Raw genomic sequence first — 20,053 nt, 5'->3', positions numbered from 1 at the left:
AAAATGTAACAATGTGTTTTACATAAATGGTGCCACAAGAGACAATACATTTACATATATGGTTGGTGTTTCTCAGGATGAAAGAGCTTTGTTTTATAAAGCTAACCAGTTAATGATACAGTTTTCTTTCTCTGTTCTAATTAAAATGTCCTGTGAAGCAAGTTTTCACAGTTTTATTTTTTGAAAAGAAAACAAAACGAAGCAGAATGAAATGGAACTATGGTTAAAGAATTCTAAAATGAGGAGGCTGAAAGCTAAGAGGCAAAAGAAAAAAAATTAAAGTTAGAAGGTATTTTAAAATCTATTTAAAAAGCAAATTTTACTTTACTTAAATGCTTTTAACATTATGAAAAGTACCACCAATTTAAAAGATTGATACAGACTTCTAAATTTTACATACTAATTTTAGAGCATCTTATATTTCTAATCTTTAGCAGATTTCTTTTTAAAATGACCTCCTTTTGGGACTCAGAAGGTAAATTGTGAAGAACATTAAGTAACTTACAGTTTATATTAAAAGCTTTTCAATTATTTTACTCTACTAGATAAAGACAGCTCTAATGACACTCACCATTATATAAAGAGCCCCCTTCAGCATATTCCATCACAAGACACACCTAAAGGAAACATATGCCAGAACAATTAACCGCAAAGTGACAACATCTTAGGGGACTTGAAAGATAACTCAGTTCAACTGCTGATTTCATAAATGCATCAAAAATCATTCTTTTGGTCCCCACTATGTAAATGGCACTAGGGGAAAAAAAGGTATCTATGATCTAAGACCTTAGATCTATGATCTAAGACCTTATCTTCTAGGGGCCCACTGTCTAAGAGAGTGGAGATATATGCAAAAACATAATCACAAGATCTTTGGGGACTTTCTCCAGTGCTACTGAGTAGGTGCTGTCACAGAATAGCATACGCCTCAGAAGAAGATGAGGTTACTAGATGAGAACATCTAAGACAACTCCTTCAATATATTGTGCTGCTAACAGACTAGAAACAAATACATAAAGCAAAATTTTTTTCATAAAGTAACATCAAAATAGCTTCATAAACTACACATCTGCCATGTCATTTCTTATAAAAAGGTGACAATGCAAAAGTGACAAACTTACTGGGTTCAAGCAGGCTCCATATAGCTTTACAATATTAGGATGGTTCACACGGGACAACTGCCGAAGCTGTAACAAATTAAGGTTTCTTTTAAAAAGTACTAACTTTTGAGGAACTGATTTCACCGCACCATTAAAATCTTAGGGTTGTGCAAAACATTAATCATTCAACAATCACTATCTACTATGTAGCAGGCACTGTGATCATAAGTGCCTGCCCAGAATGCCAGAGAATACGAGGTGTGATAAAAAAATATGGTGAATGCTGCCAACGGAAAGGCAGGGATCTTCAATAAGGGAAGCAGCGCGTCGAACCTTAGTAACAGTGTGTGACAAGTTTCAACTTATTCAGTGCAGTCCGTTGGGTGTGAGCTACGGTTGAGAGCAGGTGTGTTTTAAAGTGTGTGGTAGATCATTCTCCATCATGACAATGCTCCGTGTCACATATCACTTCTGATATATGGCAATTTCTGTCAAATAAAAACATTACGGTGTATCCTTATCCATCTTATTCACCAGATCTGGCACCATGCAACTTCTGGCTCTTCCCCAAAATCAAAATGATTCAGGACATTGAGGCAGCCACAACAGCACAACTAAAGACACTCACAAAAGAGGACTTTCAGAACTGCTTCAGAAAGTGGCAAGAACGATGGGATAAGTGTGTTCGAAGCAAGGGTGAGTATTTTGAGAGGGATTAATGGCAATGTGTCTTTTACTGTAACAAATTTTTTTTATTTAAACATTCACCATATTGTTTGATCATACCTCGTACCTGCCCAGAGCTCTCACAGTTTAGTTGGGGGAAAGACATGTAACAAATAATTAAGGCAATGTGGAAAGTGCCTCAACAAGAGTTATGAACAAGGCATGATAAGTATATACAAGAAGAAATTAGCTTTGCCAAGAAATGTTTAGGACACTATCCCAGAGGTGGTGGCACTGAGTTGAGTCATTGAAGCCAGAAGAAGCCATGTCAGGGTTGTCATCTTCATCTTCATAGCTATGGCTGAATAGTTTACCTACCCTATGGCAGGCCCTGGTGGCATTTTATAGATACTGTATAATTCTCACAACTCTGCAAGGTAGATATCATCATTTCCATTTTAAAGATGAGGGACCTTTAAGATAAGGCTCAGAAAGGGTTGAGCTGTTAAATACCCGACAGCTAGAAAGTGGTATAGCCAGGGTGTGAACTTTGGTCTGACTTACAATCTGCACTCTTCCTGCATACTTGTACTCTCTTCCTTACACTCCATCCCCCATCTCCTGAATTAATTCCCTCCTTTCCATTCCCACCATCATTGCCTTAGTAATTCCAACATGAACGGCTGCAGTAATTACTTTAGCCTTCTCCTGCTGGTCTCCCTATTTCCAGTTTTAATCTTCCCTGATCCAATGAATCATATTGAGGTCAGCAAAGGGTTTGACTCTCCTCATTTCTCTTGCTCTATACCTCAAACTTCTATTAATGTATGCCCCCAAACTCCTCCTTGCTCTCTTTGTTCTCTTCCTTCTCCTTTTTTCTGCCTTTTCTTCTCTACCTCCTCTCCTTCTCTATTACCTACATTAACTGATGGCTCATATGAAGTCCACTATGTAAATCTTTTTACTATATGCAGCTAGAAAGCTGTATTTTTCTACAGCCAACATCTGTGAATTTTCAGTCCTAATAGAAGAATTGTTGTCACTATTTATTATACATATTCACTTATTACAAATAATTTATTATATTTCATCTTGCTAAGATTCAGCATTGAGCTTCAGATAGCAGATTATTCAAGCATTTATTTCTGCTGCCTCCCCAAAGCCCACTAAGAAGTACTTTTCTTCAAGTCTAAACTCAGAAGGATAAAGAGCAAGTGAAAGTTTTGAAAGTTGGAAAGCAAGTAACAAGCAGTAACTGACACAGCAGACCTAAATGAAGAGAAAAAGTGAGAAGCAACCCAATTTAGCTCGTAAAACCTCCAAAAGGTTGGGGACTAGTGGTATTAGGTATCTATGCAAGTCAGTTAATACAAGAGATTGGTTGGAAGCTAGACCCAAAGATCCCCTCCCTCCTTGACTTCAAACACTTAGGGATTGGCTCTTTATCATCTCAAAGATTACAGCTTGATGCTGTAGAAAGGGTATAACAAACAGAGTGTCTCTGGATTGGCTGACTCCAAATAAAACTAAGGGATGCGCTCAAAATAGTTGCCTCTGAGAAGCAGAAAACTTGAAGGGAGGAGGTATAAGGGATTGAAGTTTTTCTAGTAAGAATACGTGGAGAACCATTTGACAACTTAAATTATGTGTATGTATAACCTTGATTAAAATTTTTTTCTCTAAGCTCTTACGATTTTTTGACTCTTATTTCCTAGGATTTAACACTTATGCTTTTACCTAGTTTTGTCAAATTGCCACTACAACAGTATTTGATCAATGACCTTATCTAGAGCATAAGCAAAAATTACGAATAAGGCAAGGCTGAAGCCAGACTCCTGGAGCATACACTAGAGATTGTCTTTCTTCATGATGCCATCAAACCATTCATCAGAATTTCTCAACTCATTCAATTATAAAAATCCATTTCATCATATCATAACCAAGTTCTCATTTCTCCATGTTACACATTTAAAAATATCATGAAGTATATTTTGAAATTATAATTAAATAAAATCATAGATATAAATTCAAAAGGATGATAAAGACCACTTATTCATTGGCCAATGTGGTTAAAAAGCGATAAAACCATCAATTTAATGAAATATTGTGATCTAAAATACAAAATAGAATGAAATTAACAGAATAAATCTGATATAATAATTTCATGATTATTGAATTCTTCTTCATCATCAAGTCTGTAAGAGAGCAGAGTTGTAAATTTTCATGCTAAATGGGAAAAACCAAATTTGAACTTATTTTCCCTTAAAATAATCTCATTTAAATTTCTAAAAATATCCAGTCAAAAATGAATGCACAAAATTTCCCTTCTTAATTTTAGATAATGGGAGAGAAAGCATTTCTTTTCTATTTTAAATTTTAAATTATATGCCTTGAAATAGATCTGAATCACATGGATAAGATTATATTTCAATTCAGGGATGAATTCATTTATGTAGTTAAGTCTCCTTTCCCCCTAAATTTAATCAGCATCAAGAGTGTGAATGAAAAAACATGTTCCTATGGCATTACCTTTAGTTCAGCCCAATTGCTGATGTTCAAGTATACAGAGAAATGACAATTCCAAAACAATTTTTTTCATAATTAAATTCACAGAGTATCTTAGGTGAAAAACTATACAACAGAAGAGACATCTCAACTTACCTCTACAATAAAGGCCTTCCTCTCAGATTCACTTTCTATTTGTTTGATAGCAACATCTTTTGCTCTCCACTTAGCTTTGCAAACTACTCCAAAGGCTCCTCTTCCAACAACCTGCGTTTAAAAAAATAATTAAAATAACATGAGAATCAGAAACAAACAGATCCAGCCCAACATATAACACTGAAGCCAATCTGAAAGACTTATTAAAGAAGGTTTTAGAAATCATCACTATCGGGATTTGCCTCTGAGCACGTGTGAATTTTCCTTAAAGTGAGGATAAATTAAATGCACTTGTCTATCTTTGACAGTTTATGGTCTAGACACTTCTTCATTCTCAAGTAAAACCAAAACAACAATCAAAAAGACTCCTGGAGACAGGAAACAAATTAAAACAGGCAAGATGAATAAGAAGATGGAAAATACTTTGGAAAAATGAAAAGCAGGAACATATAATCAATGTTTTAAGCTATCACATTTATGAAATTAAAAATAGCTTTAAATAATTCAGTAGGGGTAGAGAGTGAAGGGGAAAGGATAAAAATATAGATGATAAAACACTGTCCACTGTGAAGGTTAGACAACACGGTATTATGTCCTAATACCGTAAAGATGGTATTACGTATAAAATAGATTTTGTCAAGAAAAACAAACAAACTGCTGATACATACTACAATGTGAATGAACATCAAAACACTATACTAAGTGAAAGAACTCAGATATGAGAGACCAAATATTGTACAATTCCATTTATATGACATGTCCAGAAAGGGCAAATCTAGAGATAGAAAGTAGACTAGCGACATGCCTTGGTCTGAGAGTAGGGGTTAACTGTAAATGGGTAGGACGAATTGTACCAAGGTGATGAAAATGTTTGAAAACTGATTTACGGTGATGGTTGCACAACTCAGTAATTTGTACAAATCACTGTAACACTTCAAATGCATGAATCTTATGATATGTGAAATATGTCATTAAAGTTATTTTTTTAAATTACAAAGATAGACCATATTGTAATGTTGTTGAAGCTAACTGATGGGTACCTCATGGGCTCACTGCTTTCTCATGCTAGTCAACTTTTATAAATATTTGAAATTTGCCATAATATTAAAACAACAACAAAAGAATAGGTTTTGATACTATTCAAAATACTATTTTGTTAGAACAAAATCATTAGATTTTATCATCGTAAAATTTATCAGGACCTTAGTTAGTACCATCTACTGCAATCTTTCAACTTTCAATGGATCCTAGTACTTTTCCTTAACTGAAAAATCTAACCTCTCTATACAGCAATCATGATGTACTTTTTATGAAGTAGGCACTGAGCTAAGTGCTTTATGTACATTAGGGCATTTCACGCAATCTTAGGAGACAAGTACTAATGCTATCCTCATTTTACAGATGAAGCACCTAAGTTTAAAGAAGTAACTTACCCAAGGCTATACAGCTAGTAAATAGCACGCGTGGTTTGGTGGCAGGCAGTCTAACACCAGAATGTTAGGTACCCTCGTTTGTACATATATATCTGCACCTGATCTCAGAAAGTAGCAGTTACATCTTCCCTTGGAGGAGGAGACTTCGCTTTAGACAAAAATTACCTGAACAAATTCCTGGGCACAGAACTCTTCTGTAACAAAGCTGACTGTAGCTAGGATAATTATGGACATTCCTCACGAGGCTGAATGTATAAAAACACCCAAATGGTTAACATTTATTGTTTACCGTATGCCAGGTACTAGTCTACATGCTTTCATGCATTAACACATTTAATCCTCCTCCATTTTAAAGGTAGTAAACTGAGTCATAGGGTTGCAAGTTGCCCAAGATCACGTGGTAAGTATTCAGAGAAGCCAGGATTTGAAGACTAGAGTAAGTAACGACCAATTCACTCCATTCAGCCTGTATGTGTCATTGGCTTAAAGGAAACTGGGCTGCCTCTAGGCAACAGTAGGACAGAGTCTGTGGGAGCTCGTCTTCCTTTGGTGTCTTTCCCATTCTAGCCCAGGGTGCTCAAGGTCCTCCTGCTCTGTAGGCTCTTGCTCTCCTCCACGCCTCTCATGAGAGAAAAGAACCAACATCAGTTATTTGCACTCGTCATCTGGTTACTTTAACAAAAATGGGTATGGTCTAAACCTGGTACAACTAGAATAACAGAACGAGAACGCCCAGGCTTTAGTACCCAACAGACTTGCGTCTGGATATACGCTCTGTCTACCTATTAGCTTATTAATGCTGGGCAAGTTCATGTCTTTGAGTTTGTTTTCTCAACAGTAAAAGGGAGATGCTTACATTTTCCTCAGTTAATACCTATAGGGTTCGTAAGCCAAAACCAGGCATTTCTTTAAATACTACAAAAGAACAATAAGTGCTTGGAGTTGGGTATGAATCAGTGTAAGGAACTGTACTACTCATTTCTCTCACAATTAACCATGGAGAATAGCAAATGGGTCCTAAAACAAATTTCAACTTTATGACATTAGGCTAAAAAGATACGGATGGAGACCAGCCTACCTACTGATATACTATGAAATGATGATTATGAAGTAATTTACTATATTCTTCAACCATGTATTTACAAATACATTAAAGCAACTTGTACTTAGTAGGTCTCCTCCTGTTTCATTTTTCTTGTCTCAGGAATGTCCACACAGGGATTCCAAACATTATATTAGGTTGGTGCAAAAGTAATTGTGGTTTAGAAGGTTAAAAAACAAAAATTCCAAAAACCGCAATTACTTTTGTACCAACCTAATACGTATCTGTGGATCATGCACTTGTTACAAAAACTGTTTTAGGCTTGTACGTATGACTAACCGTGATGCACAAGTGCCACCTAGTGCTGAGATGATGGCTGGCTACGCTTTCAACTTAATGGGAACAAAATGTGGGCAAATGAGGACATGACAAACTTTCTCCCTTTTGCTTAAGAAAGCAATTTTTTTGAACACTCTGAAATATAAAACAGGCATATTCATGTAAGATGAGAGCCCATGGCTTTAAGAAGCCTCTTATTACATTAGGGCCATAAGCTATTTTATATGTGTTGTGAAACAACAAATCTGAAAACGATAATAAAGTCCAAGGTGCCCAAGGTTCTACATATATATAAACTATGTTACATGAAAGGAGAAATAACTGCTGTGAATTCAAAGGAGTGAGATTAGAAGCACAGAGTCAGTGTTTAAAGAATTTAAATTTCTGCATATCGAATGATTCTGATCACCAATTCCAATGTACAGAAGAGGGGTTTCCCCACACCACAAAGCGGTTCTCAGATACCGGCTGGGTAGCCTACAATTCAACTCAATTCTGACACTATCTTCCTGGAGACGGCATCAGATCTCATAGGTTAAGGGCTCGGTTCTACAAGAAGGCCCCCCACCCCAACCTCAGCTGCCAGTCACAGGCCCAACTGTGCTTCTGATCAACCACCTACAGTTTGGAGGTTCCAATGACCCATTCCTCGGGTTCAATTAATTTGTTAGAGTGGCTCACAGAACTCAAGTATTTTACTTACTAGATTACCCATTTATTATAAAAGAATACAAGTTAGGACAGCAGATGGAAGACATGCATAGGCACGACATGTAGAAGGGACACGAAGTTTCCATGGCCAATCCATGTAACGTTCTCCTCCAAACTCCAGGGGTTCACCAACCAGGAAACTCTCCAGACCTTATCCTTCTGGGTTTTTTAGAAGCTTCCTTACACAGACATGATTGATGAGATCACTGTCTATTGGTGATTCATTCAGCCTTCAACCCCCTTTCTGCTCCCTGCAGGTCAGGAAGGTGGGAATAAAAAGCTCCAACCCTCTAATCACAAGGTTGGTTCCCTTCTGGCAACCAGTCCCCGTTCTTAGATGTGGTCCAAAAGTAAACACATTAGCATAAAAAAAGACAGACAGAAGACATGCTTATTACTTTCATCACTTAGGAAACTCCAGAGGGTTGGGGGAGCTGTGAGCCAGGAACCCTGGACAAAGAACAAATATATATGGACACTGCATTTTGGTCGTCTCAATGACCAAATACATATTTCTTACCAATCACCATATTGCAGTATCAAAAAATGACTTTCCATTTTCTCAAATAATATAAATGTAGAGATATTAAGAGTGCAAAGAAAAATGATATAAAGAATTGACCCCTGCCTTCCTGGAATGAAAGTGAGGTAGAGAGGAAACTCAAGACAACACCACAGTATTTGAACAATTTTTTAAATACTTAAAGCTGAAGACAGCCAAAGGTGAGAGTATATGATGGTGGCTAAAGAACCACCCCTTCGCCTTCTGGGACAGGCTTAGCGATTAGAGGACAGAAAGGACTTGTCCCCCCACTTCTCACTGAGATCTCCAAGAGGAGGCAGCTGCACAGAATATGCTTTGCCAACGTGGGAAGCTACAAATGAGTAAGAGTGGCAAGGGAGAGAAACAGAGGAGGCCTCACTCAGGTTCTCTGAGCCCCAACACAATGTGGAAATGATACAGAAATACTCTTGCCAAGAGAAAAGCACGGTAACTGCAAATTAAAGAGTCTTCTGACTGCAGGAAGCAGGCTGTTGTAGGGCACAGTGTTGGAACCTATACCTGAGGCTGCAGGACGGGAGAATCTCAAACACAGAGAGCTCAGGGAAGAGCTCAGCTGAGTGTGAAAATCAATGAAAGCCGACCAATGGAGAAGGCCCAGTCAGCAAGCAGGGAGAAACAGGGTAAGGTCTCCTGCTTTCAAGAGGTGAAAGTGAGGCGTATGCCAAGAGAACATGAACCTCATTTGTTTACTCCTTAAACCAATATTTCCTGAATGTCTACTACATCCAGAGATATAGCAATTGGGATACCAGAGATACAGCACTAAGTAAGACAAAGTTCCTGATCTACATGGAATGTACTTTCAATGAAAAGGGGACCAAAAGAAATCAATAGACAAAAAGATGAACAAGAAAAGTATTAGATTGTTAAAAAAGCCATGTAGTAAACAAACAAAAAAATAGGATGATACGACAGAGACTACTAGAAACTTCTGTTGAGATAGTATGGGAAAGCCATCTGAGCAGGCTACTAACTTGCTATTTGAAGGACACAAGGAACCAACCAAAGAAACAACTCATGTTAAGGCCCTAAGAGAAAACAAACAAACAAACAAATAAAAACAAACAAACCCTCACTCCCTATTCAACAATATTGAACCTTGTTTAGGCCACGTAGGTGCTTTCCCAGGCACTCAAGATATAGAAGTGAACAAACAAATCTAAATCCTTGCTTTTAACTGCTTATAGTCTCACAGCGGGAAACAAAGAGGAAGCAAAATATGTAAGAAAAAGACACAATATTTTAGAAAATGATAAATGTGCTAAGCAAAGGAGCAGTATTGTATGTGTACACATGTACGCACACCTCCTCCCCACCCCCCAATTTTAAACATGATAGTCCTGCAGGGCCTACTTTTCACTGAGAAAGATGACATTTTAGTGACGACCTAGAGAAACAGAATGTTCACTGTGGGCGTTGCATAGTTGGAGAAGGGAAGAGTGAAGTAAGATGAGAGACAGGCAGAGTCTGAATCCTGAATGGCTCTCTGCATCATGAAAAGGAGTTTGAATTTTTATCTAAGTGCAATGGGAAGCCAATTGGAGGGATGTAAGGAAAGATGTGAGATGATTTTACATTTTAAAAAATCATTCTAGCTCTTATGTAAAGACTGGATTGTAGGGGAGCTAGAGTGTACGTATCGATGGCGAGACCAGGCCGGAGGCGATCACAGCAGCCCAGGTCAGAGCAAACAGCTGACAGGACAAGGTTAATGGCAGTGCAGAAAACTGGGCAGATATGGGCAATGTTTCACATGTAGCAAAAGAGCTGCATGCAGGCGGAACGGGTGGAGAGGAAAACAGATGAAAAAAAGGGTAACATCCAGATTCGGCTACAGTTTAATGAAGGATAAGAAAGAATGGAGTAGGCAGATTGAACACAGAATTCTGTTTTAGTCATACAGAGGTTAAGATGACTGTTAGATATCTAGGTGGAGATATCAAGAAAGAAAGTAGAAACATGAGTCAGGGAGTCGTCAGGAAGGAGATAAGAACTTGGAAGAGTCATCAGCACGCAGATGGTATTTCTAGTCAATCAACCAGATGAGATCATCAAAAAATAATATGTAAATACTGGGGTCCCAGAACTGAGCTTTACAGCACTTCATTTCAAACATAGAGGAGAAAGAACTAAGAAAATTGAGAAAGAACAGTCAATAAGGTCAATAAGCACACGAACCAGGAGGGTGTCACAAGAAGCCAAGAGAGGAGTTTCCAAGAAGAAAGTAGATGCAAAAACAGCAAAACATTAAGCCAATGGCTCTTCAAGTGTGGTCTCTGGATGAGAAGCTTCAGCATTACCGGGAAATTTGTGAAAAATTCTCAGTAGGGCCCAGCAGTCTGTGTTTTAACAGGCCTTTCAGGTGATTCTAATGCTTGCGAACGACTGTGTTAGGTTATATTAAAAAACCAATTAACAGTGAGAGCAGAGAGCCCTCCCCTGCTGTTGTTATTATTTATGAAAGTTTTTCAGAGCACTGAGAAGCGATCTTGGGCAGAAAAGGAGAGAGAGAATTCTTGTGAGCAACCCAAGTTTTTCTTAACATACGGTAAATCAGTAGAAAAGGGTGGCACAGATGGCAAATTGACACAACTGACAACTTAGGTAAACAATGAAAAACTTAATATTCAAACTAGAAAATACTAAAAGGAAGTCATCTTTTACTTACTACCAAATTTCTAATTCAAGTTCAGAAACCAAAAATGCTTTTTGGATTGCATCCATAGCTGAATAATACAAGTTTCTCTGACACATTGTCATTAATAATTACTTTGAATGACAGCTTTCCCCAATGATAAATTTTCACCAAGAGTGTAAAACAGGGCACAGATCCAAATTACAAGTATCTTCCCCATCACACACATCCATCTAAAATGGTGAACCTAGAAATAAATATTTCAGATATTTTTCACCATCCCTCATCTGTAAAAATAGAAGAACAGAGGAATGCAAAGAGGACTTTGGTTTTAAAGGAGAAGTCAATTTAGAAATATTTCCTTCTAAATTTATCAATGTTTTCTAAATTACTCTGTTCTTAGATTAATTCTCTTATGATATGCATCTATCATAGGTTTAGTCCTGTTGGTTTTGGGTCCACAACTTTAGTCTCATATTGTAAAGCAGATTTAAATTTAATAATGAAAATATAACAGAAAAATATGAGAGATGGTGTGTAGAATATCCATGCAATTAATATTAAAAGGCATCAAAATCAAAATCAGAATTTGAGGTAGGTGTGGTGTGTGTGTGTGTGTGTAAAGCAACTCCTTTAAACACTAATTTCCTTAGGATGGAAGACTACTCCATTCCTCCATCCAAGTGACGTTATTAAAAAACAAACAAACAAACAAACAAACACCTAAATGGAAAAGGATGTATGCCCTAGTGCTTTTAATTTACTATCAAATAATTCTTAATTGTCCCCAATTCACGTTATTTTTAGTTCAGTGACTATAGCTGTCAGTTTGATTTGGCCCTGTCCTGTGGACTACGTGAACGGACCCTGGCTACACTGCTATTGCTCTGGCTAGAAATTTGGAACATGATGGAACAAGCATAGATCGCACATTTATTAGTTAGAGAACTTGGAGCCTCCAACTATTTCAGAACTTCAATATCTATTAATAAACTGTGGCAGAGTGGAACTGCCATCTGCTGACAAGGCAGACTTGATAACACAAAAGTAAAGCTTCAATTCAAACTTTCTTTTGAATTTTTCATGCAGTCTTTAAAGCCTGCCATAAGACATCTGATCTTCTTAATAGGTCTTTTCTTTCAAATAATATGCTTGCATCATCTTTTAAGGTGCACATACACAATATAAAAGTTATTGTTGTGGCTACCTCCTCACTGTGATAAAAATGCTAGATCTACTGAAACCACTGCTAAGTTTCACATAGAAGAGTTTATTAATGTTGTATATCCATAATTAAATACTGACTAACACATCTATGGACTCAGTTTAATTCAGGCCACTATCAGTTAGGTCTTTCTCTATTATCAGTTGCCCATATACTCACTCACAACTTAAAACTACAAAATATACATCACTGCCAAAGTTCTTTCTCTAATTCCCTTTAAAAGAAAACCTCTGCACATCTCTATAACGAAGCCTGAGAACACATAACTGCTGCAATGATTACATGTACCTTGCTCGTCTGTCATACTTGAGGTTGACACTGTGAGTCTCCCTTTGAAAAAGCAACCATGACAAAGTGGGTCTGTTTGCATCTTTGTAAAGGCTCACCAATACCTGGCTGATTCATAGCACCTGACCTTTCACAGCATCTTTTCAACCTGCTAAACAAAAAGTGTTTGCTAGGTATAATGGAGTGTTACGCAATCAACATTTGGAAAGAGAACCAGATTTCATTTCTAGTAAAAATGCTGACTTAGACAAATCACTTACTGATCTTACCCTCTAGGATGTTAGAGAACCAGACTTAACTTACTCATTCAATAAATACTCATAGAAAATGTTCCAGGAGCTAGGCATTGAAGTTACAAGTGTGAATAAGGCACCTCACATGGCAGTACCATGAAGGACAACAGAAGTGGCAAAGACCGAGGCTGCTCAGGAGAACTTCTCTAAGGAAGTAACATTTGAGCTGGGACTTGATTGGTGAGAAGGCGCCAGCCACATGAAGTCTGGGAAGAAAGGCATTCATTCATTCTAGGCAGAGAACAACTGCAAAAACAATTCATCTTAGGGCTTTCCCCAATCCATGAGGCTTACTTTACACAAAATCTAGTTTCAAACTGTTTTCCACTAGGTGGAGCCTTCTGTGATTAACCCTAATTTCGAATTATAGCTTCAATGCTCAATTTACATTATATTCATAGTTTTAAATTTGCGGTTCTGAAAATATAATTATTAACTGCTCTGTTTATTCTAGTCTCACAATTCAAAATTTTTAAGGAGAGAATCCTAAGATTCTCCTATCATTCTCAATACCTTAGCAATACTGTGCACAGAGAATGTTCAATAAATGCTCAGGACCAACCACTATAAAGGAAATCAGTGTTTTATGTCCCTATTCTCAGAATAAGTTTTGGTTATCGAGTACCTTAGAAAGCACTAACGTGACATTGTAAATCCATTGGAAAGAGCAACTGACTCAGGAGTGAGAAATCTCAAATTCAGTTCCCCAGCTTTACCATTTACTTACGCTTAAGGCTTCTGGCAAATCAAACTCCACGTCCATCTGTCAATATCTATGAAATGTGGATATCACTTGCCCTGTCCATTCCGTGAGAGATCACGATCACTGTCCCTAAAGCTTATTGTGCAAACAGAGCATAAATAGTGGAAACAACATATATGTTTTCATTTTAGAACTGGAAAAGAACTTAAGTGATCTTGTTCAATCTCTCATGTTATGTGAGAAATCAGAGGACCAGAAAAATGAGGTGTCTTGCTCAAAGTTACTGAAATATGTTACGGCAGAATCTAAATTTTCTAAATACCCAGAACACTTCTCACCACATCACACCACTTTTACCTCTTCTTGCAAGCTAGTTCCCAAAATGTACATACCTCACAGAAATTATTCTAACATTCTCTACACTCAGATTCAGAATGGTCAAAACTAAATGACTTAAAACAAAAAGTATCTATGTAGATTTCCAAGGTTGAGACCTTTCATAATTTGATATCAGAACTGAATTTAGGAAGTGCCACACTGATTATAGAGTCACACTATTAGGGATGTAAGCATTTAAATCAGCTGATGCCTTAAACATATGCATCCACTAAATAAATGACTGTATATTTGGTCTGTGGTTGGAGTATTTTTCTTACATAGTTTCAAAATGAATCAGTATACTGATTCAATTACAATGTTATTTCACAAATTTGGAATATGATTTTCTTTATTTATAGGCAATATATATATATACCATACAAAATATTAAAAGTAACATAAAAGACTTCCTGTTTCTGGTCTTTTTTTGTTCTCTTATTAATGATTTTAACCTAGAAGCAGAATTTAAGTTGAGAAATAGTTATTGAGTACCCATGGTGCACTCTGGATCATAGAACACAATTTTAAGGTATGAAAATGAAGAAATCTGATGGAAATTATGTAATGGCTGCAACATCAGAAACGTCCAAATACAATGACTAAAGGGAAAATAAACTGGGTATTTAAAAAAACCCTAAATGATTGCCTAATATTAGAAATTTTCATTTAAAAACAAAAAACTACATCTCAGAAATGTCCTAAGTATACCAAAGAAAGGTTGAAACATTATCTAAACTGAAAGGTCTTTGGAAATATAAAAACCTAATTAGAAGCTAAATGGCTTTGGGGAAGAGCAGCAAAAAGTTACTGTCTCCTTTTAGGTTTCATTCCTTCAAGAAGCGAGAATGTAACATGCTTTAGAAAGTAGTGCGCAAAACTAATGTTGTAGGGATCAAATGATGTAACTCAGTGAAAGCATTTGATAGACCATGAAGTACAAGTTATTATTATATAACAATTTGTAGTCTACAAGCATGACAGTTCACCACAGAGTAGACGTAAATGCTTATTTAAAAACTGCAATTCTTTTATACTGACTCACTGAATTTTTATTCTTAAAAAAGAGACTCACTGAATTTTTATTCTTAAAAAAGAAAGAATGTTAGCCATGAAAGCTGGATAAACTCTCCACTTCTGAAAAAGGAATTTATCTTAGCCTCACTAGAAAAAAACAAAACAAACATATCCACACACACAAAAATCCTCCCCCTTTTTACAAACCACAGGTCCTTCTTTTAGCTATGTGACCTTAAAGCAGGTCACTGTTGTACTCTGGAACTGTTTCCTGGTAATATGTGTCAGGCACTGTGTTGGGTGTAATGCATATGTTGCCTAATAGTATCTGTTATACAGATAAAATGAAATAGAAATTACCCCTATTTTATAGTTAAGGAAACTAAAGCTCAAAGGGATTAGTTAGGAAACTTGCTCCAAATCACACAACTATTAAGTGGCATAGCTAATATATTGGACCTTCCTCTAACTCCAAAAGGCCTCGTTCTTCCCATTTATACTACCTCATAAAATAAGGTTGTTCTCGGTGATCTCTAAGGTTTCTTTATGGAATTAAAAAAATATGATTAAGTAATCTATTATTCTTCCAAAACATTCATAGAAAAGAAACTTATTTGTTAAGTGATAATTATCTTTTAGCTTGTCATTACCTAAAAATAATTTTGGATTTTTAAAATAGAGATAACCAAAAGTCTGTAATATCAGACATACAGGGTTCTTCATGGAATGCGTAATACAAAGTACTTAATAAATTCTAAAACTGATTAAGTAAATGGTAACTGATAGATACTATTTTCAACCAAAGGTTTAACACTTTGCAAAGTGTGTCTTTAAAATATATACAATTTTTGCTTTTCTAAATGTTATGGTCCTTAGAACCAATTTACTCCTCTGAATTTGAAAAGAAGCAATGTATTAAAGGTACATGTTATTACCCTTAAAGTACTGCAAAATAAAGAATGGATTTGGGTTTTCTAACAGTGATTTTGTGGTCTGGTGTTATATTCTAGTTGTCACCGAAATCATTAGCTATCTCCTCAGAATATGATACTTGAAACATCTTTTCATCGTAGACCAGTCTATATCACTATTGTTGAAATTCATCTGACTTAGTCCAGCTGAAGGCAGAACATTTAACATTCCCTACTGCTCCTAGGGAATCGGCGAAACAAACCATTCGATCCTCGGGGAAACTGTTAGATATAAGGATGTATTAATTCACCAAGCATTTACTGAACACCCACTACGTGCCAGGCAGAGCTAATGTCGAATATAAAGCACAATCTTTGGCCCTTAAGAACACCATGTCTTAGTGAATCAAAACTCCAAAAGGGCCACGGGCTTGGATGAATTTACTACTTACAGATGAGAGAACTGGTGGACCACACTGTCTCACCAGTTCATCCTCCTGTTTGAGATGACCCAAATCCAGGCACCGGAGTGTCAAATCCAAACTCAAGAGTGCCGAAGTGAGGGAAAAATAGAGCTACCCCCGAGCAGTTGAACGCGGAGAGTCCGCTCTACACCCGGTCTCTGTGGGGATATTGGGACCCCCCGGTGAACCCCGAGGGGCTCCGTGAATCAGAGGGGCCGCGGAGGCGCCTTAAGAGTAGACAACAGGTAGAGGTGGGAGCGGCCGGGGCCGGCGCCTCCGTGCCGGGCCTCGCTCACCTCTTCCACCTCGATCTCCTTGTAGTCGATCTCTTCAAAGTTGAGGACTTGGGAGGGGGCTTCGATCATGTCACCGGCCGAAGACGATGAGGAGGAGGAAGCGGCGGAAGCTGTAGACATGATCCTTCGCGGAGCCCGGGGGGCCCGGGGAAGCTGCCGCCCGGACACTCCGGGGGAGACCCGCGCCCACCCGCCTCCTGACCGACTTTCAGCCTGGAGCCACGGCGATCCGTGGAAGGGACAGGGGCAGCGGCCACAGCGGAGTCGCACAGCGGAGTCCCCGCTCCGACTCCGCTGCGTTTTCCGCCGCCGGGCCCCGCCCACTAAGCTTCCGGTTCCGGCCTGAAATCGGAAACAGGAGGAGGGCAGCGAGCTCGAGGGAGGGGAAGTGAGAATTTTTTAACTGAGACTGAGAAAGGAAGGACAGTTTTGGGGGTGGGGCGGGGGAGGGTAAGAGGCTAGCTTAGATCTGTAGACCAAATTTCGCGAGATCTTTGTTAAAGGGCCTCAGCAATCGGATGATACCGCGAGAGCTGACGCTCTGACGTAATTCAAAAGCGCGAACGGAAGTAGCGCGGAGCACGATGGAATGTCTGTGCGGTTGGTCCTTTAGGAACCAGCGGGAAAGATAAAAGCTATGGTTTCAACTGTACTTGGTGAAGTATGTTATGGCCCTGGTCCCTTTTCTCGCAGAGACCTGCAGATGGCCGGGGTAGTGTTGGACTGAGTTTTTGTGATGAAGCATTTTAATTTCACCCCTAAGCTAAGCTGAACTAGTTCTTTACGAAGCCTTGGAAAATGTGTTTCCCTCAGTGTGGTTTATGGAAGGAAACAGTTGCTACTGTTACTTTGAGCCAGTCCCTGACTCAGAGATTCTCACGGAACTAATACAGAGCGAGCCGGCGCATATAACCTGGATAACAGTATCTAGGCTGAGTTCTCAAGAACAGAAGTTAATATTAGATAAGGTCGACGTAAATAGTTTGACATAATTTGTTATGTTCATATGAAGTTATGGGTTGCATTAATATTAATAATACATATGGAGTGATAACTTCCATAACTGAAGTTTATTTTCTTCTTTTTTTTTTTTTTTTTAGATAAAGTATTGAGCCAAAGTGCTAGCCATATAGAAGACGGGTCTTGGGGCATGGAGTCTAAACCACCAGAAGCCTGGCTAGATAGAAAAGAGTGCATGTCCATCCTCCCACAGTTTTGCAAGCGTTTTTATACATCAAGTAGGGGGAAGGGACAAGAAAGGTAGTCTTAAAGAATTTACATTAGCTGTAGGAAAAGGGTGGGAGGTGAGATAGGCGCAGGGTCCCATAAAAAAATGTCTGTTTCTGTAGATTGGCTGTGGGCACCAGTGGAGAAAGCCCACGTGTAAACAAGTGGAGGCTCCTGGAGTTGGATGGTGCCTGGTTAAAATCATCCGTAGTAATAACCACCTGGAAATTAAAGTTTCAATAGGCAATACAAGGATTGTGAGCAGTCTTTTGTTAGCCGACCAGCAGCCATCAACAGACTAACAGTTCTGTCTCACTCTCCCTTCACTGTAATTTAGAACACGGCAGAATTTTCTCCTTGTTGAAAACACTTATGAGCCTCACAAGCTTGTAGAACTTAGGTCAGTGTATCTCCAAGGCGGATAGTATTGCCTGTGTTGTACTATCAACACGATTTTTAGTTTTGAACTAGCTGTTTAGTCAATTTGAGTTGAAGTTAACTAGGATAATTGGAGTTAGAGATGAAGGTTTCAGACCAAGGATGAAACCCTGTTGTGAATGTCAAATTTTAAGTCTCCGTAAGAGACTGAAAAGGAACAGAAAGGGGCAAACGGGAACAGTGACCTGAATATCACTGGAGGAGAGCTTTCCAATTAAGGAGAAGGCAGCCAAATAATTGCTATATAGAAGTAAGTTAAACACATTTGGGACTGCAAATAGGTTATTGGATTTGGCAATCAAGAAGACAGGAACTCGTGGAAAACATTCTGTCATGTTTTATTTGTAATTCTAGTAACACTCGATAGTTTGGTGAATGGATAAAAGAATGAAGGAATAATTTCTTATTCTACACTCTTTGGATAATTTTACTCCAGGCCTTGACTACCTATACCACTTTTATAATGGTGACTCCCAATCTCTCCCAGTGCTCAAATTTTTCTTGAATTCTGGACCTATTGGACATCTCTATTTAGATAATAAATAGAAACCTAAACACCTTTCAAACTTGCAAAAGCAAATTTAGAAGTTATCACCCACCACAAATTTGTTCTTCTGTGTGCATTTTGTATCTATGAAGGATCCCATCATCTACTCAGTTGTCCAAGTGAGAAATGGCTTCAACAATAAAGGGGATTAATTGGCTTAGTTAAGTGGAAAGTCAAGAGCTAGAACAGGCTTCAGGTGTCATTTGATTTCTAAAGTTGATAATAGTATCAATGATGAGTTTCCATTATTGCTTTCTGCCTTTTGTGCCATTGCTCTAGGAGAGTATTTCTCAACCTTTTAAAAAAATTATCATTGCCCCCTAAGGAGTCTTTTAAGGCTATTTCTAATGCCCCCCAAAGCTTTAATACCACAGATAATACTGTTTATCTGTTATGTACTGTGTACATATTTCTGTTTTATACATAAAAAGAGTAAGATTTTTTTTCTCCCCAATGTTCACCCCTTGGAGGTGATTTTACCCCCACTGAGAATGCATGCTCTAGCAGTTTCATTTTTCATATGACATCACACTTTTCAGTACAATGACAGGAAGCACCTCTTTTAGTAGCTAGTTATCTGAGAAGAGCAGGGAACTTTCTTTTTTAAAAGCCTTTGGCAACTGTACCTTTGAGTGAGGAATGGAGGACAGGAGGTTTGAGGCAAATTTCTTGTTTAGCTTAGATCCAGAACTCACTAAAGCACGGGCTTGGAAGAGGAGCAGCTACTAATTAGAAGAAAAATCTGAAGTTTTAAGAGGCACAAAGCAGGGAATAGTTGCTGGATATGCAACCAACAAATGTTTATTATTCATACGTCTGCTCTATACCTACAAAGTGCTATCTTTATTCCCTGTCTCAGAACCAGACTAGCGAACCTGATCAAATATTCTTTCCAGGAAGTTCTGAAATAGTTTTCTGCCATTCTCCCGTGTTTCCTCGAAAATAAGACCTAGCCGGACAATCAGCTCTACTGCGTCTTTTGGAGCAAAGATTAATATAAGACCCAGTCTTATATAAGACCCGGTCTTTATGAGGCCCGGTTTTGTATAAGACCGGGTCTTATATTGATCTTTGCTCCAAAAGACGCAGTAGAGCTGATTGTCCGGCTAGGTCTTAT

General features: G+C 38.1%; 1 protein-coding gene across 3 annotated transcripts in view; it reads right to left on the bottom strand.

Annotated features, from left to right (window-relative positions):
• Nucleotides 1–17,043, bottom strand: part of MAP3K7 (mitogen-activated protein kinase kinase kinase 7) — a 66,704-nt gene extending 49,661 nt beyond the window's left edge. For all 3 annotated transcript variants that reach the window (XM_019743274.3, XM_088795558.1, XM_088795559.1), the window contains exons 1-4: nucleotides 16,725–17,043; nucleotides 4,428–4,538; nucleotides 1,122–1,187; nucleotides 572–617 (exon numbers count right to left, since the gene is read on the bottom strand). In XM_019743274.3, coding sequence (XP_019598833.1) covers nucleotides 572–617; nucleotides 1,122–1,187; nucleotides 4,428–4,538; nucleotides 16,725–16,844 — 343 coding nt within the window. In that variant the 5' untranslated portion in view covers nucleotides 16,845–17,043. The remainder of the gene's footprint in view (nucleotides 1–571; nucleotides 618–1,121; nucleotides 1,188–4,427; nucleotides 4,539–16,724) is intronic.
• Nucleotides 17,044–20,053: the final 3,010 nt, after the last annotated feature.

The sequence above is a fragment of the Rhinolophus sinicus genome, chromosome 2 (genome assembly GCF_057876585.1).
Source record: "Rhinolophus sinicus isolate RSI-liver-muscle chromosome 2, RSI-T2T, whole genome shotgun sequence".
Classification (NCBI taxonomy): domain Eukaryota; kingdom Metazoa; phylum Chordata; class Mammalia; order Chiroptera; family Rhinolophidae; genus Rhinolophus; species Rhinolophus sinicus.
The sequence above is the reverse complement of the archived record's forward strand: the minus strand, read 5'-3'. Positions and strand labels throughout refer to the sequence as shown.